The 22,760-nt window shown below is 54.9% G+C and overlaps 9 protein-coding genes across 9 annotated transcripts; 4 read left to right on the forward strand and 5 right to left on the reverse strand.

Moving 5' to 3' along the window:
• Positions 1–738: 738 nt before the first annotated feature.
• On the forward strand, positions 739–3,097 carry GCG54_00013678 (putative serine/threonine-protein kinase IKS1; the record flags this gene model as incomplete). The annotated part of the gene is made up of 4 exons (XM_045413528.1): positions 739–785; positions 839–1,296; positions 1,349–2,332; positions 2,391–3,097. 4 exons carry the CDS (start codon positions 739–741, stop codon positions 3,095–3,097), a joined length of 2,196 nt encoding a protein of 731 aa, XP_045269599.1.
• An 890-nt stretch (positions 3,098–3,987) lies between these two features.
• Positions 3,988–4,155, forward strand: GCG54_00013679 (uncharacterized protein; the record flags this gene model as incomplete). Its single annotated transcript, XM_045413529.1, has 1 exon — positions 3,988–4,155. One exon carries the CDS (start codon positions 3,988–3,990, stop codon positions 4,153–4,155), a length of 168 nt encoding a protein of 55 aa, XP_045269600.1.
• Positions 4,156–4,604: 449 nt separating this feature from the next.
• Positions 4,605–5,714, reverse strand: GCG54_00013680 (uncharacterized protein; the record flags this gene model as incomplete). Its single annotated transcript, XM_045413530.1, has 2 exons — positions 4,605–5,407; positions 5,465–5,714. 2 exons carry the CDS (start codon positions 5,712–5,714, stop codon positions 4,605–4,607), a joined length of 1,053 nt encoding a protein of 350 aa, XP_045269601.1.
• A 1,604-nt stretch (positions 5,715–7,318) lies between these two features.
• GCG54_00013681 (Transcription factor ACEII) lies at positions 7,319–8,359 on the forward strand (the record flags this gene model as incomplete). Its single annotated transcript, XM_045413531.1, has 1 exon — positions 7,319–8,359. The coding sequence occupies one exon, from the start codon at positions 7,319–7,321 to the stop codon at positions 8,357–8,359; it is 1,041 nt and encodes a 346-aa protein (XP_045269602.1).
• Positions 8,360–8,410: 51 nt separating this feature from the next.
• On the reverse strand, positions 8,411–10,223 carry GCG54_00013682 (uncharacterized protein; the record flags this gene model as incomplete). Its single annotated transcript, XM_045413532.1, has 6 exons — positions 8,411–8,991; positions 9,047–9,114; positions 9,166–9,451; positions 9,506–9,873; positions 9,924–10,083; positions 10,220–10,223. The coding sequence occupies 6 exons, from the start codon at positions 10,221–10,223 to the stop codon at positions 8,411–8,413; spliced, it is 1,467 nt and encodes a 488-aa protein (XP_045269603.1).
• An 818-nt stretch (positions 10,224–11,041) lies between these two features.
• Positions 11,042–11,684, reverse strand: GCG54_00013683 (Endoglucanase-4; the record flags this gene model as incomplete). The annotated part of the gene is made up of 2 exons (XM_045413533.1): positions 11,042–11,383; positions 11,418–11,684. 2 exons carry the CDS (start codon positions 11,682–11,684, stop codon positions 11,042–11,044), a joined length of 609 nt encoding a protein of 202 aa, XP_045269604.1.
• An 842-nt stretch (positions 11,685–12,526) lies between these two features.
• On the reverse strand, positions 12,527–15,873 carry GCG54_00013684 (Transcription elongation factor spt5; the record flags this gene model as incomplete). Its single annotated transcript, XM_045413534.1, has 2 exons — positions 12,527–15,442; positions 15,580–15,873. The coding sequence occupies 2 exons, from the start codon at positions 15,871–15,873 to the stop codon at positions 12,527–12,529; spliced, it is 3,210 nt and encodes a 1,069-aa protein (XP_045269605.1).
• An 806-nt stretch (positions 15,874–16,679) lies between these two features.
• Positions 16,680–17,865, forward strand: GCG54_00013685 (Quinone oxidoreductase; the record flags this gene model as incomplete). Its single annotated transcript, XM_045413535.1, has 3 exons — positions 16,680–16,853; positions 16,928–17,608; positions 17,635–17,865. 3 exons carry the CDS (start codon positions 16,680–16,682, stop codon positions 17,863–17,865), a joined length of 1,086 nt encoding a protein of 361 aa, XP_045269606.1.
• Positions 17,866–18,229: 364 nt separating this feature from the next.
• GCG54_00013686 (putative WD repeat-containing protein C17D11.08) lies at positions 18,230–21,272 on the reverse strand (the record flags this gene model as incomplete). The annotated part of the gene is made up of 3 exons (XM_045413536.1): positions 18,230–18,729; positions 18,785–19,382; positions 19,440–21,272. The coding sequence occupies 3 exons, from the start codon at positions 21,270–21,272 to the stop codon at positions 18,230–18,232; spliced, it is 2,931 nt and encodes a 976-aa protein (XP_045269607.1).
• Between the last annotated feature and the right edge of the window lie 1,488 nt (positions 21,273–22,760).

Below are 22,760 nucleotides of genomic sequence, written 5' to 3' on the forward strand. Positions count from 1 at the left end.
CGAAAACAGCGTGTGCATGGGTACACAGCCAAGTTTCGAGCCGAAAATAATTGAAGTGAAGTAGAAAGAAAGAAGCTATCAGCAAAAAGGAGACATCTCTCCGGGCTGTGGGGAGGAGCCCCAGCTTCTTGCCGTGATAGAGTTTGTACTGTGCAGCTGCACTACGCCCGTCACCTCCCACCTGTGACCTCCCTGGACAGGCACAGCTGTGAGTGCAGGTTGCTGGACCAGCTCCCCGGAGCTCTCTGCCCGGTGGCCCACTATATGCGGGCACGTGGGGTAACGAGGTGCTGCACAGACAGTGTGAGGTCATACCCTCAGTCAACGGGCAAGCATGGGATGCCTTCGCCTTTCTTTGGCTTCACCATGCCATGCTCACCTTACCTAGGTACCTTACCGTGCCTCGCCCTGTCTGGTGTTTTGGCACTGTACTCGTGACACCTCGCCGACGACAACAACGACAGTAACAACAACCAAACCTGAACTGCGCTTCCACACACAACCACACACAATACCTACCTACGCATCCTTCGCATCTCCACCATTGTCGCCGTGCCCCTGTCCGCGTCCCTGACAACCAGCGCACCGACCAGATACCGACCGCGACGCCTTCACTCTCCTCCGCACCTGAATATTTCGAGTACTTCAACCTTGCGCCTTGCCTCCCCAGTCGGCCATGGTTTACGCCTTTTTGCTGGTCTGACGACCTAGTATGACAACCAACCTGACCGAGTCACAATGTCGCTTATACCATACCACCCGCGCGAGGGCCGCGAAATCGTTCTGTGAGTTCCTCTCCCGCCTTGGGCGGCATGTCTTTGCTGACGTCCGTGTTTAGCCGTCATCGCAATGCAATTGTAGTTCGCGACCCCTCGTCCCAGCGACTCGAGATTCGAGGCCTCTCCGAATGTCCTACATGCCGACAACCTTTGCGCTCCCCCTCCCCCGATCGTCAATTCGACAGTGCGCGCCACCACGATTCCTTCGTCGACCCCAACTACTTCCGCATGCTACGAGCCGGTCACCACAGTGTTCGAGCCGAACATCCACCTTCTAGCCCTATCCGCAGATTTGTGCAGCCTATTCTGGCGACTCCCCAACCCGCCGTTTTCGAGGACACACAAGATGTTGAGTTTATATCAAGCACACCCGCCGTCCAGGAAGGAAGTCGCATCCGCCGCGAAGCCTTCAGTCCGAATTACTTCAAAACCTTCTTCGTCGAAGAGAAAGAGCTTGGCCGAGGCGGAAAAGGAGTTGTCCTGCTCGTTCGTCATGAGATTGATGGCTGCCACCTAGGTACGATGTGTTGCTCGCGGAGAATCAAACATGACAGTCTAACTGCTCTTAGGCCACTTCGCATGTAAGCGTGTGCCAGTCGGAGACGATCATGCCTGGCTCGAAAAGGTGCTCATCGAGGTTGAGCTGCTTGCCAAACTGTCCCACCCAAACCTGGTTTCCTACCGCCACGTTTGGCTCGAGGACGTTACGTTGACGAGATTCGGCCCCAGCGTGGCATGCGCCTTTATTCTTCAACAGTATTGTAATGGTGGAGATCTGCTTCAATACATCATCGGCGAGCAGCCAAAAGAGACTACAAAAGAGCAACTCAAGGCTCAAATGCGCAGGAAGTCCAAAGGTCAACTCGAAATCCCACGCGATCAATTCGCCTCTCAACGGCTCCTTTCTTTCGAAGAAATCTTCTCTCTTTTCAAAGACATCACATCTGGACTCGCCTACCTTCATGCAGCCAACTACATACACAGGGACCTCAAGCCGAGTAACTGCCTGCTACATCGTGAGGGGAGTGGCATGATCTGCCTGATTAGTGACTTTGGCGAGGTTCAGTCCGAGCACATGGTTCGCAAGTCTACCGGCTCAACCGGAACCATCTCCTACTGTGCGCCGGAGGTCTTGAGGAGGGACTCTGTGGGACGCTACGGCAACTTTACAACAAAATCCGACATATTCTCTCTAGGAATGATTCTCTACTTCATGTGTTTTGGCCGGCTACCCTACCGTAGCGCCAACACTATCAACGAGGAGTTAGAAGACATTGACGCCCTGCGCGCTGAGATAACGGATTGGCAGGGCTTCCAAGATGAGCGCAGAGAGCGTCCTGACCTTCCCTCCAAGCTATACCAACTGCTCAAAAGGCTCGTTGCACTGGAGCCTTCTCAACGCCCAAGCGCCAACGAAGTCTTAGCAGCCATGAAGACCGAATCCACCGTTGATAGCGTCCCTCGAGGCAGAAGCTCAAGTCCGCCGGTGGGTCTTCACAACCGCCGCATTCAGAATCTCGATTCTCCGGTACCCCCTAGTACTCCTGTCCCAGGTTCGTCATTCACGGCATCATAGTGATCACGCTTTCTATCGAACTGACTTTGTCACAGATCCTCAAAAGCAGCCCAGATTCTCATCCTCACAGGAAGGCTATAACATTCCCAGCAGGGCTGCAGAAAATGGCTCCCCCCGTCCAAGCCTACAGACAGGTATGCAAAGGCTTTCGGATCCTAGCTCACCGCGGCATCGTCCCCAGGCCCAGACGATGGTGGCCTCGCGCAGCCAGGACAGCTTTCCTCGTCTGTCTCCGGAAATTGCTGTGTCCGAAGGAAGCGCCGAGTCTGTCAAAGATGAGCCGTTGGGTTCTCCACCGTTGCTGATGCCACCCCCTCCCGGCACAAGATTTGCCGCCTTTCAACACAGGCTAATGGTCGGATGGCTCCGAGCAGGTCATCTAATCCATCATAATGCTAGTCCTCTGCTGGTGGTCACTCGTCTTGGTCTCTTTCTCAGTAAACTTTACAGCCTCACGCGTCCTTGTTGGCCTTACATGGTGGACACAAGTGTAGGGGCGTTTCTGGTCGTAATTGCTGCGCTGGATCTCGGTCTCGCGAACACCGATACGTCGGGGGAGCTGAGATACCGGCAAGATTTCAGGATACACAATGGGCTGCCATGGGCTTGGGGTGTACGTGGCACCGTGCTCCTTGCGGTCATACACCTCGTCGTCCTGTGGGCTGTCGGCCACTGGAATGCTCTGTGCACAACAGGTGGCAGCCGCTCATGGGACGTCCACGACGACAACCTGTTGCCATAGAATATCCGCGCATATGCATTTCTCGGTGTTTGGGGGTTGAGGCGACGAGTCTGACATTCAGAAGCTCACAGTATATTCTGGCGCATGTTCCACTCAACATCAGGGCGCACATCTCGAATGGTTCGATAGCAGATATCTGTTTGCGATCTCATGTTACGGTGACAAGCGTCAACCACACGGGGCCCTTCAGCGAATCGGCACATTTGATAACGATTATGCTGATCACTAACAGAGGGTGTACCTATGGCTATCTTCCGAGTAGTCTGGCTAGCACGGTGGTGTTTCATTATGAGTTTAATTCGCTTTGGCGTTAGAGAGGCAATCAAAAGTGGATCAATTCTCGAGAACGATGCCAAATTGGTTTCTATAGGCGCTTTTAACGGACGTGGCATTTATGGACGGGCCGGCTCTAAGATGCATCGCACATGTCTCCCCGCCTTTGACCCCCATGTCGTTATGAGAGCTTCTAAGGCTCCACCAGTTCGACGGCAACGGCCGCATCGTACGAGGAGGTACTTTGGGCCGTTTGCCATTCACGATGTCAAAAGGCAGCAGCACACTGCCGGCGACCCATCCCGTGCCCAAGGCTTATGACTTTTATAGGGTAGGATGAACGAACGACAGTTCCTTCCGGGCCTCGGACCATGGACGCTTTACTCTTTTCAGCCCACCACAATCGAAGCTGCACTGGGTTGAGTTGTTAGGCCAGGTGACTTATCGCCCATGCCCCGGCGACAAATACCTTCACCGCCCCCAACATATACTTGATAGTGACAACATTCAAACACTTCGTCTCTCAGCCAAAGAAAGCATACAGCATAGGACAGTGAGACTCAGGATATCTCATAAATATAGGAGCACAACGCCCATGCCCTACCCTAGCAGCATTAATGTGTCTTCGCAAAGTCTTCATTCATCACCGGTGCGGCCACAAGATCACCGAGCTCCTGGAGCCGTGTGATGGCATCGACGGCTGTCCTGGCGTTGTAACCAAGCCCGTCATTACCAATCATTACACGTGCATCATACGGAGTTGCGTCTGGTACGGGCAGTTTTGAGGGTCTTTATCCGGGAAACATCTGCTAATGGTAAGTTTCGCGGCGATTTAACGATCTTGGGCCGTCCACCTGATGATGTGATAGAGACTATACCTGGGTGGTAATATCAAGTTTTCATGTGCCTGAGTTATTTTGTAAGGTAGTTGGGCCCCTGCATTAGCGGCCTGCGCTGGGAAGCCAGAAGACATTAGGAAAGGTGCCCATCTTGAAAGAGGGATGATTGTACAAGTCACTGATAGCGATTTGTTCAGTCACAACCAAGGTCTACGGTTTTTAATCATCTAATGTATCCTAAGCACCTGTCTAGTATTCTTCGGGGTATCAACACAGTTTAGACCATGGCGTTCAGGGGTATTGCCATTCAATGCTCCGGGTCTACTCCCAACACCTTCTGCTCCCTAAATCAAAATCAACAGTAAATCAGCGTCTTACATGTGAAAGGGCCAATGCTAGGCTATGTCTCTCTCGTGGAGAATCTGCCACTTGGTGTGACACGAGTTGATGTGCGCCGCCAACGACTGTGACGAATCATACGTCTCAGTCTTTCCGCTTGAAACACAAAGAATACACCCATAGACGTCCTTGTCGGAGTGCGACTTGGCAAGGAATCGGTTCGACATGCAGAACCCCTCCTTCAGCACAATAAAGTCTTTCTTCTCGGGCGGGATTGGCTTCCAACGGTAACCACACGTACAGTTCTTATCCTCTGGGACGGGCTTCGACAAGTCAACCTGAAGCACCATTGCCTTGGGGCAGAACATACTGAAAACGCTGACTTTGGGACGGAGGACTGCCGATGCATCACCACCACCACCAGCTTCTGAGGGCGCCAGCGTTGACGGAGCAAAGATGGATGCCGCATCGCTGACAATGAGCTTGGAGTCTGGCGGGGTCGGCGGAGGCGAAGGCGGCTCCGATTGGAGGCGGGGTTGATCGGTACAGATGGTCATCTTGTCGTCATCATCGTTGTTGGAATCGATAAAGCTTCCGGAGCGTCGGGACAACAAGCTACTTTGGCGCGACCGAGGCTTTGGGACGGGCAGGTGTTGAGGGATAGAGCGACCCACAGCCATGCGGCCGTAAAGGTCCGTTAGTGCCTTGACTGAGGCGATGCGGATAGCCTCGGATGTTTGAAGGATATCGGCGATATTCAGCGTAGCTGTCAAGCAGGTGGCGTCAACGGCCCGGCGCAAATGGGAAACGCGACTTTTGAGGTTGAACAACTGGTTGCAAAGAAGATCCGTACAAGTGACTGTGCAAATCTGACATTAGAGAAGTCCCTGGTTGTAGTCATGAGGACGATACACACCATCTCCTTTGGAGAAATCGGGCCCTACAATGGAGAAGGCAATATCAAACGTCTCTTTGATCTGTGTTTCGGCAGCGTCAAGAGATGTAGTCAATGCGCAGGTAACGACGCCTTTCTGCCCAGCGCGCCCCGTCCTCCGGTAATGGTTTTGCCGGGATCGTTTTCTTTTCCACAGCGTGTAGTGTTGCGCGCCCTCTGCGAAGAGGTCGGTCAAAGCAGACACGCATCCGATGACTGTGGAGGGTTCCATTTCGATTGTCACCTCGACAGCATGATGGAGGTGAGAGCTTTGGGCAGGTTATTGCAGCATACACAGCAGAGTGCGACACAAAGACGATGGAATCGAAAATGAGAAGAGTCCTTGAAGGCGAGAAGAGAAATGGGAGCGCGGGCCATGCCGGGGAGGAATGTCGGAGAGAGAACAGAAGGTGGCACAGCAGGCAAACAGGCAATATAAGCTGAAAATTGGGGGTTGAGCTGAGGAGGGCCGGTCTGGTCTGCGACTGCCACGCGCAGAGGGTGCAAACAAAGTGCTTATCTCCCGGAGAGGGGAAGAGGCGTCCACGACTCAAGGCAAGCTTTTGGATGATGGGGTCAGAAGCGAATTGTGTCTTGGTTGTATGAGAAGAATTGGCTTTGAGGAGGATGCGAGGTCAAGTCCCGGCTGGCTGATCGACAGCCGCTAGGCGCCCTAGTCCCTGGGTAGCAATGGGGAAGCCGGCTTGGGAGCTGGGGCTGGGGCTGGAGAGAAGACAAAGAGCACCTCATTTTGACGGGCAAAGGCAGCTCGACTGGGGGAAAAGTGTGGCGTTGGTTGGTGGACGCCAACGTGATGAGCGAACGCCAAACGGGCGCACGGGAAGTTGGGGGGCGGGTAGCCGACATGACATGATGCATGGCAAGGCAAGGCAAGGCAAGGCATGGCGTTGGGACGTGGGAGTGAGCAGGGACAAGGACAAGCGTTGCAGTCGGCTGTTGGTGAGAGTCATGTGTTCATGGACACCACCATCTCCGATTCCTCTTGCTGGCGAAGATGCTACTGACGATGATGGTGATGCAGCGGGCAGAAGATGGCCGATGGATGATGATGTTGTGTGCGAGGGCGAACGGCGGCTCGGTACCTCCTTGCTTACATTACCTTACCTAGGGTATTGGCTAGGTATTACCTACCTTAGTGATAGGGTCAGTTAATTAGGTGCCTACCTATCTAATAAGGTGCGAAGACGAACGCTGGAGACGAGAAGGGGCCGGACAGACGTAGGGCGGCTGAAGGATGGAAGGATTCCAGGGTTGTGGTTCACTAGCTGGACGTTTTCTGCGCTCCTGGACGCAAGGAGTCGAAGTCGCAGGTGTCACGGCGTTTCGTGTCATTTTCGAGGGAGTTGGGACAAACATGTGTCAAAAAATAGTGCCTGCAGAAGTTCGGACGGATCGATGACGGTGGCATCCGTGCTCCTGGGGATTGAAAGACAACCACACGTGGAAAAGACACCCCAATGTTCGAACAACAGAATGAGAAGTGAGGAGAAACCTGGTGGTGTTTTGTAAGGCTTTTGTTTTGTGCATCCGTACTCCGTACCTATCTAGGCACCTCCGTAGGTACCTAAGGCAGGGAGAAAGTAGAAACCATGATCCATGGAACTGATTTTGGCGAGTCTGGCGGGCGCTACGGCACGCTAGAGAGGCTCCACTAATGTCGATCCGCCAGCGCCGACGCCGAAGGTCGAGTTCCTAGGTAGGCAAAGCCAGCTGGCAACCCGTGTCGGGAGCACAGCACCTCACATCGTAGGTAGCTGCTCCCGTCAGCACCTCTCTCCATGCTGCGTTCCGTCCCCCAAAGTATCATACACCGACATGCCTCTTCCTCCGCGCAATCGTCAGGCCTGCGACAGATGCCACAGCCAAAAGCTACGATGTCCGAAGCAGGCCGGCTCTGCCGTCTGTGCCCGGTGCTCCAAGGCCAGCGTTGCTTGTGTCTACAGTCCTGCTGGTCCACGTCCGACAACTCAAGACTTCGCCATGCTGGAAGCCCCTCTCGTCGCTGAGACCTCAACTTTGGACTGGGAACCCTTCTCTTTTGACCAGCTCCTGACTTTTCAGCCAAAATCCCAATTCAACATCCCTCTCAGCGAAAACACTTGCGAAGCCCAACTTGATCCGAGAGCCCGATGCTTCGAAAAGTTGTCCGCCATGATGCTCAAGCTGAACGAAGCTTACAAAGGCCTGCCTCCAGTTTCGAAGCTACACGTTGCCGCTTCCGACTTGAACTTGTTCTGTACCCAAGTCAACGAATCGTACGGCTTACGCCGCTCACTCGAATTGATGCTTGGCCAAACCCAGCAGCTGATCGAATTATATCCCGAGGCTATTCGCTTGGCCGTCGCGTACGATGCAGCCCCTGAATGCATCCTTCCCAATTGTGTCCATACCTTCAAGTGTCATACTGATTTTGGACAAGATCCATTTGAGGCGGCCGACCGCCTGTCAAGCGTCGACTTCACCTTGCTTAACCAGCTAATCTCATGTCACTACCGCCTGCACGACATTACAGAACTCATATTCTCGCACGCTCAAGTATGCTTCAAAATATCTGCCGCCTCCGCAGAATACGACGGCGTTGAGAACCATCGATTCGATATACCCGAACTTCGCATCGGTTCCTTCACTCTTTCTCCTGGATCCTCGCCTTCTGTCATGTCCGCGATCCTGGTTGATCTTCAGTCCTCCCTAGCCCGCTGCGTCCCCAAGATTCAAGCCTCGTTAGAGGGAAGGGCCGGCAGAGAGTGCCAGGTACTGTCTTTGCAGTGCGACATGTTGAAAGAGCGTGCAGACTCCATTGTGGATCGCCTCACGAAACTCAGGGCCGCCGTCATCGAAGCCGGCATCATAACATGAAGCCTTCCATCACCTGCACAGCTCCTCGGAGATGCCCCAGAACCATCGAGGTTACTGGAGATACACCAAGAGAGCCTCACTGGCCCCAACGCTAAGGGTTACTTTACCCCCCGAGACCGCCGCTGTCTCGAATTTCTCCGTGCCGCCGGTAGTGCAAGTGCCGTTGTTGAAGTATTGGCCGCCGATCGACGCGTTCCCGCCTCGATCTTGTCTTGCTTCGGCGCTGGCCGCAGTAACCCGCTTGGACCGAACACTCGTCGCTGACAGCCCGCTGAGGACGAAAGATTCGACAGCTCGCGTGCCGGAACCGCTGTAATAGTTGGAGTTGTACAGAAGAACTCGAAGTGGCGCCCCCGCGGCGTCATAGGTGGCATACCCTGCAAAGGCAGACTTGCCATCATCCAAGGCGGCGACGTGCTTGGCCCCAGCCAGAAAAGCTGTTGCCGTGTATGCGCCGACATAGGGGTTGCCCATGGAGTATCTTCCAAAGAAGCTGTAGGGGTTATTGCCAATGGTTCCGTGATGGAAGTATACGCGGGAGACGTTTGACGTGGCCAGGCGCACCGCATAGTCCATCACCCACAAGGCAGCCCCAAACGTCGGGGACACGTTTGCCGCACCTCCTCCAGCGACTGTGCAAGGGTTAGCATGTTCAGTGATTCAATAAAGGGAAGGGCGTCATCTCACCCGAGTTGGTCTCTCCAAAGACATACGGCTTGTTTACCGCCAAGGCACTGGCGATATCGCGGTCGAATCTTACACCGTTCAGCATAAAGGCTTCGACGCAGTTGGGCACAGAAACTTACAAGTGGACATTGGTTGCAATGTTCGCGTGAGACATCAAGCTGGATACGGTGCCGCCGGGGTAGTTGTGGTGGGCATACGTCTTCACATACTCCCTCACCGTGGCATTTCCGCTGGCAATCAACTCTTCAGCCCCCCACGTGGGAGGAAGTGAGTTTGAGTTTCCGGCTTGGATGATATTCTTCTTGCCAATGGCATTTCCGACGATGATATCCCAATTGTTCTGCGACGCGGCGTCCACAGCAGGATTCCACGTGCCAGAAGCAATCGGCTGGACTCCCGACCAATCTGAGAAAAACTTTGTCAGTTTGATTAAGTATGGATCCCGGATTTTGAACTCACACTCAGGCTCATTTCCGAGTTCAATCGCATAGAGATTTTTCATCTCTGCGACGGCGACCTTGGCAGCTGCAATGGTGTTGTCGATGTTGTTCTTGCCTCTGTTCAGTCCCAGAGTCACGTCGCCACCGTATGTCGCAGCTAGCTTCATGAAATTCGGCCCGAAGGTCAGAGTTGCGGGCGCATCGTTCGGGCTCGCAACAGTGTACACAACATACGCTGACGAAGAGGCATCATAGGAGGCTCGGTCTTGGGTTGTCCCGCCGATCCGGATAGGTGGCCAGGCGCCGCTCAGCGTCTTGAAGTTGGTCAGACATTGGTTTGTTGCGGTGACGTTCTGGAAGTACGAGGGGAAGGCAAAGAACTCGAATCTGGACGGATATCAGCAAACTAGCATGGCGCAAAACTCAAGTGGACTGACGAGATTCCGACGGGTGCTGCTTCGAGAGGCGCATAAGAGAGGCCGCCGGTGTTCACCTTACTGGGCACAGTGAAAGTGGCGGCCGAAACGAGTTGCGCCGTTGACGCCAGAAAAGCGAGCGAGGGACCAGACAACATGGTTGGAGAGCTTATGAGCGCGACTGAGGGAGTTCCAGCGATGATTGCGCGATCATATGTCCGGCGTCACGATCAACGTCTTCGGGGCCGTTGGAGCTACTTATACTACTACTCTGATCTCAGCCAGCATGCAGATAAGCCATGCTACGAAGGATCTACCCATCATCAGGCCTTAATTTTTCCACCACATTAATGAGGTCTTTTCATGACAAGCACAATACTTGACGTGCCTCAGCCGATAGCCCTTGCATAAGCGCTGGCCTCCTGCCGGTCCGTCCCCCTCATTACAGAAAGATTGAGCTTGACTCGAACAACACGTCTTACGAGCATCTGGGCTCCGACACCCCCTATTGGAGCTTTTACCACATGCCGTTTTGCCGAGAGGTCAGGGTTCACGATGTCTGCCACGAGGGCGGCGAGGGGCGCAAGGCCACAAGCTTTCCCCGCACTTTAACCCGTCGACGTAAGCAATCAAGCTACTGTAGTGGGTTACATCGTGTGCTTCGCCACGGGCATCAGCCGAAAATGGAAGGATAGAAGTTCTTCACCTAGCCGCACCTGGCTGCGAAAAGCTATAGAGGTGACCAGTGTTCTAGCCCCCTTTCGACCTTGTTTGAACAGGATGAGAATGGGCTCCATATTCTGCTGAGTGTAACGCACAGATTCTATCAAGGGAGCTGGCAACAGGCGGGGTCTGATTTCTCGATATTGCACGTTGTATTGCCCTGGCTCGAGGACTCACAGATATCAAAAGTACAACAGTTATCACATCAGAGTTCGAATCTTGAATGTGAACCGATTGTCATCCAACTATGATTGATGTCTCTGTTACATACTTTGGCTAACTAGCCACTGTCTCTGAGTTCTGGGTGCTATTGGACGACTGGAGGACGCCAACATGCCCTTGGCAACAGTCGACATTCTTGATCCCTCTGGGAAGATCTGGAGGCTTTTCCCACGGCATGCCGCTCGCACTGCGACCTAACACACCAGTGGATCGCCTCCCGGGGATTTGTAGTTTTGCGGAACCGGGTAATAGATGTTCACGACGAGACCCGGGTCGTTGGGGCTATATGCACCAGGGAACGACATCAAGTTAGGCTTGTACGTGCCTGTGCCGCCGCTGACACGGAGCTGGGCGCACGAGATGTACAATTGAGCGCCACCGACGCTGCTAGCGCTATGCAGAGCAATATGCTCGACGCGGAGGAAATATTCGCCATCTGCAAGGCACCTGGGAATCTGGACGTTAAGCGTCGTTTTGCCTGGGGTATAAATGTCAACACGCGCGAGAGAGGCAGAACAAGAGATGAAGGTGCTTGCCTGAAGTGGGCCAGGTCAGTCCATTAGAAGTGACAGTCGGGCCGTCGTTGTAGATCTTGAACCACACTTTTCCGGAGCCATCGAAGTTTGTGATGGAACCAGAAGGCGCCTTGGCCATGTAGAAATTGACTGGTCCGGGATGGGAGACGGACGCCTTGGCGTTGTAGCCTTTGAAGAGCTGGTTGTCAGCGAGCTTGCCTCTGATCGTGAATGCCAATCTGAACGCACCAATCGTGGATCCTGCAGTCACATCCAGCAGCGTGGCACCCTCGTTACCTGGGGCTAGCTGGTAGCATGTCATCTGCTGGGAGGTCACGTCCGTGACCGGTCCATTGGACTGGTAATTCGTCGTCTTGCGGACGACTTCCCAATCTTGTGTGGTCTTGCCATTGTAAGTGACGGATAGAAATACATCTGAGAGGGTCAGTAAATAGCACAAGGTGCCCCAAAGATGATGGGAATGTCGTGCAGTGAGCAGAGGCAAGGCTGGCCAACGCCACAACCACCGACGAGGCCTTCATAGTGACGCTTAGGGGCTTTTGTTAATGGCTTCGAAAGAGGAGCAGCAGAAGATGGAAGATAATGCGCATCTGAATTGCGCAGGAGTTTCACCCGAATCCGTCACGAGATGCTGAACTTATACCTGTGAAGAGCTATAACGTAGATCCTGAACATAAGGGAGAAAGCACGGCATCTATATATCAAATGACCAGACCTAAAGCACACGTACCATGGTTGCGATGCTACCGGCGATAGAACAACCGGCGGGTAAAGTCGCTCATCCAGTCAACAGCGACCTGCATTATCATCCGAGGTATCCTAACAAATTGATCCAGCCGGCAGTGGCAATCTATATTGCAAATAACTGACTGGAGGTTGCGGGTAAGACGCATGGAGGCATGGGATTTGTTGAATTGGTTTTCGTGTAAACGACATTTGGTTTGGAAAATGATCCCGACGCCCGACAGTCAAGTGTGATGCAAACCATCTTGAAATTCGCGCTTCTTTCTTGCGCATGCCCTTTCTACGAGAACGCCGGATAATATACAAGTCCTGTGCCCCTCCTGTTGGCTAATGTAAAGCCAATCTGACTATGTAGCACCGGCCACCTTAACTCGTCACATATCTTGTGACGCCGTTTCATCAGTCATCGTCGGTGTATCTAGGCCCGCTGGCCGCCGGTGTCTCGGGCGCACCATACGCAGCAGGGGTAGGGGCGCCGTAATAGCCAGATGAGGAGGCGAAACCACTGGCCGCCGGAGTGGGAGCGCCGGCCGCTGGTGTAGGGGCCGAATCAGCAGCCCAGCCACCTTGCCATCCTCCACCAGGAGTCGGAGCACTCGCGGCCGCTGGGGTGGGTGCCGAGTAGGCACCCGGTGTGGGAGCATTAAGAGCACCGGGTGTGGGTGCACCCAGGAGATTTCCACCCGGCGTCGGCGCGTCGTAGCCAGAGTTGCCTGGGGTGTATCCCCATGAATCACTACCGCTGGCGCCGGGAGTGGGTGCAGAGCCTCCATAGGCAGGCGTCTTCGAACCTGAGCCCCAGGCATCGCTCCCGCCGTATGCTGGCGTCTTCGATCCCAATCCAAAAGCGTCGTGTGCAGGTGTCTTTGCGCCCGATTGCCATGCCGGAGTCCTTGAACCCCCGCCATACGCGGTTCTGTTACCATCGCCATAAGCAGTCCTTGAGCCGTCAGCCCAGGCGGGAGTGCGAGAGCCGGATCCGTAGTCCTGGCTGCTAGACTTCCAAGCGGGAGTTCTGCCGCCAGTCGGTGCAGGAGCTTGATTCATATTAGCAAAGTAATCATGATATCGCATGTTGGGCATTGACTCACTTCGTGAACCCCACGCGGGCGTCCTCTCCGCGCCGCTAGAGGCGACTGGTGTACGTCCTCCTTGCCAGTCTCCACCACGCCCACCTCCAGGGGCGCCGCCTTGACCCGGCCTTGGACCCCGTCCATTGATGTCGATCTTGGCACCGGTATTCTTGTCCTTGAAGCTAAGATGGTCCTTGGGCACCGTGATGGTCTTGCTCTTGGTGTGCAGCTCAACACGGGCGTGAGTTTCCGTGGCATCTTTGACGATACCCAAAAGACCCTTGTAGCCACCCTTCCGAATGATGACAGTTTGGTTGATAGAACGATCACGGCCGAAGGTCTTGGGAGGTGCCATCTTGCTCTCTGCGCCGCCAGGGTTGCGCTTCATTGCCGGGTTCATTTGATCCAAGTTGGGACCCGCTGAAAGCACGCGTCCACCCTTCGCAGCAATGGTTGTGACATTGCTAGCCTTGGTAACGAACACACCGGCATTCTCGTTATTGTTGTTGCTGTGCAAGAATACGTATGCGCGGTGGATGTGAATGATTTTGCCCTGGCGTTGTTGGGCGCCATACTCCCTGACAACATCATCGAGTCGGATCTCGGAGCCGTTTCTATCGGCAGCCACAGCAACCTTTCTCTTCGGGAGTTTGTTGGCAATTTGGGATGGCATGACCTGTCTGGTGTCTCCGTTTTGATCAAGTACAACCACTGACTCGCGATCGACCTTAACGATGCAGCCCACAGTGGTCGGGTCCAGCTGAACGAGGTCAAAGAGCTCATACTGACCCAACGCACCCTGGCCGCCAATATCGCTGGCTTCACGCAGATCTTTGCTGAAGACCGTGACCTCCGTGTTGGTTTGGTCGGTCAAGAAGGTTACTCGGTCTTCGGAAATCTTGACAACCATACCAACTTCGTCGCGGAATCGACTGCCGCTGGTAACCTTGACGTGATCTCCGATCTTAAATCTCTTTCTCAAGCCCTTGGTAGGGACCTCAATGACCTGACCTACGAGGTCTCCCTCCGTAACCTGCATCGTGACGATGTCGCCCTGGACGTTTGTTGCTTTTCCAACGACGCCCTTTTGCTCACCATCGTAGACTTCGATGACATCGCCGGGAAGGTAAGTGACGTTGATGTTGCTGTCCTTGAGGCTGGCAGCAAGGGCCTTGAGATCGAGATTTTCGGTACCATCCTCAGCGCCGGAAGCGAACCTAGTGACTTCCTCTAAAGTGGGATTGACGTCCGTGACAACTAGCTGCTGGATCTTGATATCCTTCACCTGGAAGCCGTTCTCAAACTCATCACCCATGTATGTCCAAACCTTGGTCGTCGGGTTTCCTTGAATATGCCTGGGGTGACGTTTTCGGGCCTCCGTCTCATTAAACAAACGCTGTGGCGGTCTTGGTCCAGGCACGCCAACGGGGCGCTTCCGTTTGCCATCAGAGGTCAGGGCAGCAAGGGCATCATCTCTCATGCCGTAGTCAAGACGCGGGATGAAGCGGACTCGGGCTTCAAGACCATTTTCGGTAACGTCAATGACTTGCGCCAGGTCGCCGGCGTGCTTGGCTGGCTTGCGAAGCCGGACCCAGGCACCGGGCTCGAGAGTGGGCGTCTTGGTCACACGGAGCAAGTCGGGCATGTCCTTGATGTCGACGAGAATCATCTTTGACCGAGGGTAGACGTTGAACATGCCGTCTAGCGCAACCATAATATCCGTTGAACGATTGGCCTCGACGTAGATGTAGCCTTTCATGACGGATGTTGGGCCGCCACGTTCGAAAGCCGAAATGATAGCCAACTCATCCTTGGTGCCCATCCGCTCATCGATACGCTTCATGATAGAGTAGACAACTTCTCGCTCCTTGCCCTCCTTGCACCTAACAGCCCAGATCGTAGGATCCTCCACACTAGGCATCAGGAGGCGCTTGGGGACAACAGTGGAATCGCCGAAGCCCTTGTTGGGGCGACGGTTACCGTAGCGCTGTCGAAGAATTTCGGCTTGCTTCTCAGCATCCATACTGGACTCCATCTCGCGTCGGCGATCCAGCTCGCGGTGCCTTCGGTCATCGTCGAGGCCTCCACTTTCGGCAATGTCGTCAGGATGAGCGTTGTCGATGAAGTCCTCTATCTCTTCACCGTCTTTCTCCTCATCCTCGCCATCTTCTTCGTCCTCGACCTCGGCCTCGATATCGAAGAAGACGGCGCGACGATCCCTGCGACGCTTGCGGCGATGTCCCTATAGAGTAAAGAAAACATTAGCAATGTATCAATCTGCGGAAGAAACGCAGAACAGGTCGGCCAGATGCTCGGAGCTTGACGTATCCCCCTATTAAAAGGAAAAAGGAAAGCGAACAGCGAAAGCGGAAGGCTTACCTGCTGGACATCATCCTCGTCTTCTTCATCCTCGTCGTCCTCTTCGTCATCGTCGTTTTGGCCACCCTCCTCATCGTCCTGCTCATCATCCTCATCGTCATCTACTCGTCGAGATTTGGGGGCAGCGGCGGCGTCGTCATCGTCAGCAGCAGGGCTGCTCTCTCGCGCATCGCTACCCGCATGTCGCTGACCAGAGTTGTGGCTAGGTTCGTCGTCAGAGAGATCGGCAGGCGCAGGGTTGAAGTCATCCTCGTCGTCCGAGTCATCGTATCGGTTGTGGTCGTTCGAAGCCATCTTGAAGGCAATTAGAAGAAGCGAACGTTGTTGGCCTCGAGTTTTTGGATGGCGACGTCAGGCGAAGACAGGTTTCGTTTGGCTCTGCTGGCGCAGAGTTGTAGAGAAGAGAAGGCCACTTCGAGGCTGGCAGTCTTCCAAAGGGTTCGCTTGTATTAAATGTTTGGACGTAAGAAAGGACAACCGAGGGGAAGCAGCCACCATACAGTCGACGGCTGGGTTGGGAAGGCAAAGGATTGAAAATAAAGTGTAGGACGAGTCGAGGACGCAAAGCTCAGCCATGGTTACCTTCACGCGAAGGAGGCCCAGGTTCCGTCTGAATACGGTTTAGCGTCAAAAGACACCTGAGGCAGGCCGGTTCTGGTTCAGGTCGCCTGTGCAGCGTGCTGCAGGCGACCAAGGCGCCCCACAAAGGTGGGAAGACGTGCTGAGGTTGGTACCTTAGGTAAGGCACCCGGGTACGTGTCTTAAATGAGCCCAGCTGAAAAGGCGCCGCGAGCAGCAAGGGATACCAGGGGAGATTTGCCGAACAACAGGTCGTTCTCCCAGGTACAGTCAGTCTAAGAGAGGTTGAGCCGGCCCAAGCCTCGGCCTCTTTATGTCCAGCAGCAGCGGGAATCTTTTAAACAGAAAAGCGATCTCCACGCGACGATGCTGCGTAAAACTTCTCAAGGCTCGAAGCTTCAATCACTGACGGCATCTACATGTTCACTGCCGGTTTTCGTTCAGTATCTTAGTGTGCTATTGCTCCCCGGATACTACTAGGTGGTTTTTATAGCAAGCCTGTCATGCCGCCAAGTTCAAACATGAAAGCGATAGTAATCAACGACTTTGTCAAGGTCAGTGGGTCGCCCACAATGATAGTAGACCAGACTGATCGAGTCCAGGACCTTGACGAGATCACGGTCGCCGAGGTCGAGAGACCTGTTCCCAAGTCGAACGAGGTGCTCGTCCAAGTGAAGGCTGCCGGCGTCAATTATGTGGATACGCTCTATGCATGTGCTTAGAACGCAACTTGGAGACTGTACCCATAGGCTAACGGGGCCGCGTGCAGGCGAAAGGCAAACATCAGAATAACCAATCTTTGGTCCGGCCACCATTCACATTGGGTCTTGAGTTCTCGGGAGTAATTGTCTCGGCACCGTCGGATTCGGGCTTCCGTCCTGGCGACAGAGTCTTTGGAGGGCACACTGGCTCATACAGCGAATTCATATGTCTTCCTCGTTCAGATTCTCTGCATCACATGCCAGCCATATGGACGTTTCCGCAGGCTGCTGGGTTGGCAGCGACGCTACCCGTCTCTTTTGCCGCACTTATGCAAGCCGGCATCAAAGCTGGCCAAACAGTTCTCGTACACGCTGCAGCAGGCGGTTTGGGCACCATGGCTGTCCAAATTGCTGCCGCTCTGGGTTGCCGTGTAATCGGTACAGCTGGGTCCCAAGCCAAATGCGCCGTGGCTACGCAGTGCGGAGCTCATGCTTGCGTAAACTACGTCGAACACACGGCATGGTGGGAGAAAGTACTAGAATTGACTGATGGCAAAGGAGCTGATATTGTTTTTGATCCCGTCGGCCTCGTTGACCCTAGCTTGAAATGCATCGCTCATCGGGGCAAAGTGTTGGTTGTTGGTTTTGCAGGTATACAAAACAACATGGAACGAGTAGCTATGAATCGTGTTCTTCTGAAGCAAGTCTCACTGATTGGCTACGTGGGTTCCCCCTTCCACTCAAGCATTGTCCGTTTGCTGATAGAGGCACGCAGCGGTATGGCGAAAGCTCTCGTCGGTATCCTCAGGAGCAAAAGACCACCTGGGATGAGCTCCAGCCGTTGATGGAAAGCGGGAGTATACAACCCGTGGTTTACGACACGCATTATCATGGGCTTGGCAGTGTACCTCGGGCGCTGAGAGACATGGTGGATCGGAAGATTTGGGGCAAAGCCGTCGTCACAATGGATGAGCCGCTGGGTGGTTCGCCACTGGCAAGGCTTTGAAGTCCGGAAGTGCTTTGCAACATTTTTTGTGCAGGAAAGACACCGCACGATGATTATAACATTTCAAATCCACCTCCTTCCTTTCCCCTATGCCCGCCGGTATATAGCCATCCGCCATTCCATGATTTTGTTTCTGACCACCAACCGAGAAGCCGTGCTGAGCCGGGGAGCAAGATTCTTCGTCCGCACTATGAGAAACCGTAAGGTACGAAGCTCCGACCACGGTAGCATTCCTCCCACAAGTGGCTCAGGGCCCATTCCCAAACGCCAGGCTTCGCGATGCATATACCACAATTGACCAGCCAGATCTATGAACAGGGTAGCAAGACGGCCAGATGACTACCACTCTTCGTCATCCCAATCTTCAGACGCCAGACCGTCCGCATGTCTTGACACCCCAAAGACCCCTGCCTGCGCTAACTCCCAACCACTCTCCTTGATCGCTGGAGAGATGCGGTACCCACGCTAGGTTGCCGACTTCGTAATCGCACTGCCAGCTAGCGAATGGGCTTCGTGTGCTATCGGGCTGGCCGGCGCCATTGGCAGCAGGACCGCCACCGAGGGAGTGGTTGTTGTTGTTGTAGACATCCCAGAGCAAGACTTGGCAGTCGTCTCCTCCGGAAGCCAGGACGCCTCGCTTTAAGGGCGACCATTCGATGCTGTTGAGCGCACCGCCGTGGCCGCGAAGTTCCAACAAGGCCTGTCCAGGATGGCGCACGTCCAGAATGCGAATAACGTTAGAGTCCTGCGCAAACGTAGCCAGCAAGTGAGTGTCGTGAGGCGACGTCGCCAGTCTCAGCAAAGGAGGAGGGTTCGACATGGTCTGCTGGGCCAGGGTAGGACTGATCCGACCGCCATTGGCATCTGTGAAATCGGGTCAGCAAGGGCGCGAGGTGACTCTGTAAGTCACACGACGTACCTCGGTCATCCTTGCCCGTGGGCTCGTAGATAATTGTGCTATGCTCTAGACTGCGCAAGTCGAACATGCGGACACTGCCGTCCTGTCCACAGCTCACGAACACATCCACACTATTGGCACAGAAGCGCACGTCATATACCTCCTTGTCATGAGCGATCAATTGCGTCTTCGCTGTCAATGAGGGGATATCCCAGATTGTGCAGGTCGTGTCTATGCTCGAAGTAATGATCAAGCTTGGGGAAACCGTGTTCCAGTCCAATGAGGTCAGCGGCGCAGTGTGGTCCGGAGTTTTGGAGTTGGAGAGAAGCGCCAAAGGGGTGAGCTTTGTGACACCGGGATCCCTGCCTTGTCGGTTGATCGAGTTGCTCTGGGACACAGGGCTTTCCGAGGGCAAAGACCACAATCGGAGGTGATCGCCGGACGTCGCAAGGAGATCGGTGGATTGCTTCTGCGAGGAGGGCGGTTCCCATAGAAGGCGGGTTACGGGGTACGAATGTGTGGCTTCGGCAACCTTTGAGAATTCGAGGTTGAACTTGGGAGTTCCGGGCTGGTAGACGTCGTTGGGGGTCGGCACCATTTGGGTATCGAGGATTTGAATCTACGATAAAAAAGTCAGCATACCTAGGCTGGCCAATGGGTTAAATCCGGGCCCTACAAAATTGTGTCCGTCCTCCAGATAGCTGCCGACGGCGAGCTTGCCAGCTCCGTTGCCCTGAGGCGGCCACTTGCACCAGTCAAAGGCATAAAGTGCCCAAGGAGCAAGATAGTTGCTCGTGCCGGGCTGGACATTGGCGAGATCGAAGGCGGTGCTGCCAGGCACGCCATCCGACATACCAGAGTCGGCACGGGGTCGAATATCAGCCAGGCCTAGCGGGGTGTTTGAAATGTTCCGCTGAGAGCCGGGAGCATTGTACTTTTGATCTGGCGGCGACATGAATTGGGAACCGGATCCGCTGGGGGTCGTGGGGGTGTAGGGCGCGAACGTTGCGGCGCCTTCGTAGTTGGCGGCGGGGGAGGAGCGCGAGTAACTATGAGAGAGACTCAAGCTGGGTTTGGAAGGGGTCTGGTAGTCTTGCGACTGCTGAGGCATTGTAGCCATGGCCGGGGCGGTGGTTGCGGTGATGGCGGGGGGACGGCCACCTGCACCGCCGGGTTGCAGTACGTTGGGCACCGACGATGTGCTCTGGAACTGGGGGGCGTTCGGAGAGGCCTGGTCCAACTTGATCTGGGGAGCGGCGGGGGCGGCGGAGGAGGACGAGTATTCGCGGGGCGATAGCTGGCCGTGCTGCATCATGCCAGCAGGCATATGCAGTTCGTCGTGCTGGGAGCCGTATGTGTTGGTTCGACGCGGGGTGGCCGAGGAAAACTGCTGTTGCTGTGGCTGCGGCGGCTGTTGCTGCTGCTGAGGTGTCGGTTGTTGTTGCTGGTTCATGGCCGCGACGGAGAAGGACGGCGCGTGGGAGGACGAGGAGAGATGAGTGACGGAGGGGGAAAGGCCCGGCGGCCCTGATGTCTCAGTCGCAGTGGGTTGGGCAGGCAGCGAATAGGTCGAATCGTGGTGATGATGGTGCAGCTGGTGGCCATGGACCGGATGCAGCGCGGCGGGAATGGAAGCAAGCTGCTGCTGCTGGGAATATGAATGAGAGCGGGAGTGGTAGGAAGGGGAGTGGGAGTAGGAATAGGGATAGGAGTGAGTGGGTGAATGCGAGAGGTCAGAAGAGTGCGAGTAGGAGTGGGAATGGCGAGGCTGGAGGGGACGGGAGGAAGCGGAGTCGGGAGCGGCAGCGGCAGCGGCGAGGGGAGAAGGAGGGGCGGCAACGGCGTTGGCGATGTTGAGGCCGCGGTCGTGGTGATTAAGGTGCTCGGCGTCGTCTTCGTAGTAGAAGTTGGCGACGGCGTGTTTCTTGGGCGCAAGGGGCCCGGTCGCAGTCGCAGTCGCAGGCGCGGCTCCTGAGGCGAATTGAGGAGATGAAGTTGGAGAAGGAGAGAGGATTATGGAAGGAGGACGATTGGGGTCGCGGTAGGGCGACAGATGCCGCTGATACTGGTGTTGTTGGTGCTGGTGCTGGTGGTGCTGGTGTTCGGGCTGCAGCTGGTACTGCAACCGCGGCGACTGCTGCTGTTGCTGGGAGTGGGATGACAAGGCACCAGAGGGCGAGGGTACCGGATTGGGCAGCGAATGGTGGAGGGAATCGGTGGCCGCCGTAGCGTCGTCCATGTCCATGCTGGCGCTGACGCTGGCCTGGCTGTGGCTCCGGCTATGGCTACGGCTCTGGTTCTGGCTTTGGCTGACGGCGTTGGCCGCAGCAGTGCTGCTGGCAGGGGCCCCAATGGAGCCTAAGGCCTGGGCCGCTTGCCAGAGCGCCGAAGTTGCGCTGAGCCGATGGGAATGTCGCTTGTGCTGCTGCTGTTGTTGTTGTTCCTCCTGCTTCTCCTTGTCGCCGACGCTCTGCTGCGACGCCGACCGGCGATGGCCCAGGAAATGCATACTTGCTGGTCAGGGCAAGTGGCCGTGATGTATGTACGTAGAGTACCCAAGGAAAGGTAAGGTATGCAGGTTGCGTGGAGCCTCCAGCACAGGGCAAAACGGACGAGAGCAGACCAAAAACGCCTGGTTGTCCAAGGAGCCCGGAATGACACGGCACGCGGCGAGGGACAGACCAGAGCAACACCAGCCGATGCCCTGTGTTCGAGTAAGTCAGGCAAGGTACCGTGCCTTAACTCGGCGCACAAGACACGAGGGTCCTGATGCTACGTACTTGGCTGTAAAGAGTCAAAGTACTCTGGATCAAGAGGAGCAAGAGAGTAATGAGACACGACGAACGGTGGTGATGTCTGGACGCTCCAGAACACACAAACTTTGTCTTGGCCTTCGTCCGCGCGCTCCGCGTCGTCACTGCAGAAAAAATCGCTTTTCTACGGCATCACTTCTGACTAATAAAACGGCCTCCCAGTTGACTTGCTGGCGCTGGACACGGAGACGGGGGCCTTGGACGGGACGGGGCAGATGAGATAGGGATGCGCGTTGTTGCGAATCGCTTGGGATGCCGCGTATGTGCTCTCCAATGTCTCGCACAACACTCATTGCGTGAAGCTGTCCCTTCTCCCCTTTTGTCTCCCTCCATGGAACTAACGGTCCAATGCCAATAACACTGCCAATGCTGCCAATTCCACATGGCCGCACCTGGTCCGTCCCTGGCTTTAACTTGCCTGGCCTGGTCTTGCCCAACATGTGCGCACAATGCCTTGCCTTACCTGACCTTCCGCTCCTCATCCACCAGCCGGGCCTTGCTTGAACCAAGTGCGACAAAACCTCTTCCTTGCTGGTGTGTTGGAATATCTGCGCGCCGCTACCTGACTGACTCTTCCTCTTGGGCCAGAACGTGAGGCTGGGCGAGACTCCTGCCGACCGGTGCCCAACCCGTAAAAAAAGAAAAAAAAAAAAGGAAAACACATGGTAAACAAGGAAGAGGTGCCTTCAAAACGTCACATTGAGGGCCCATCCCCAGCTAGTTAGACCGAGTGGAATGGAAGTTTGTGGGAAATAAAAGACTGGAGACCTCAGACCAGACCAGACACCCCGCGGTGCGTCTGCTGTGTTGGGTTGGACCAAGCAAAATAGTCGATAATACATTGGGCTTTGAGTAATGATGGACCTTACATAAGCCAATACTCCACCGACAGTTGTTCCAGTGAATCAACGCTTATGTACAAGTCACCTTTATAAGCTTATCGGATTCTTTTCCAATGGATGTTTCTTCCAGGTTGCGATAAGGAGCTAAGTCCAGTGACGTCTGTAAGCTGGAAAGAAAGGGTTGCCTCGTGCCGAACTGTGGCACATGATCGGAGATCGTGAGCTCGACACATTTACCTGCACTTGCTGGCTTTCGCAACAATCCCCTGCCGTAGCCCATAGCAGCCCGTGGATTCCCAAGCCGTGTCGGCCCATAGACTCTCCCATATCATCAACTTCGCT

Source organism: Colletotrichum gloeosporioides (assembly GCF_011800055.1).
Source record: "Colletotrichum gloeosporioides strain Lc1 chromosome Unknown consensus_11, whole genome shotgun sequence".
In the NCBI taxonomy this organism is placed as follows: Eukaryota; Fungi; Ascomycota; class Sordariomycetes; order Glomerellales; family Glomerellaceae; genus Colletotrichum; species Colletotrichum gloeosporioides.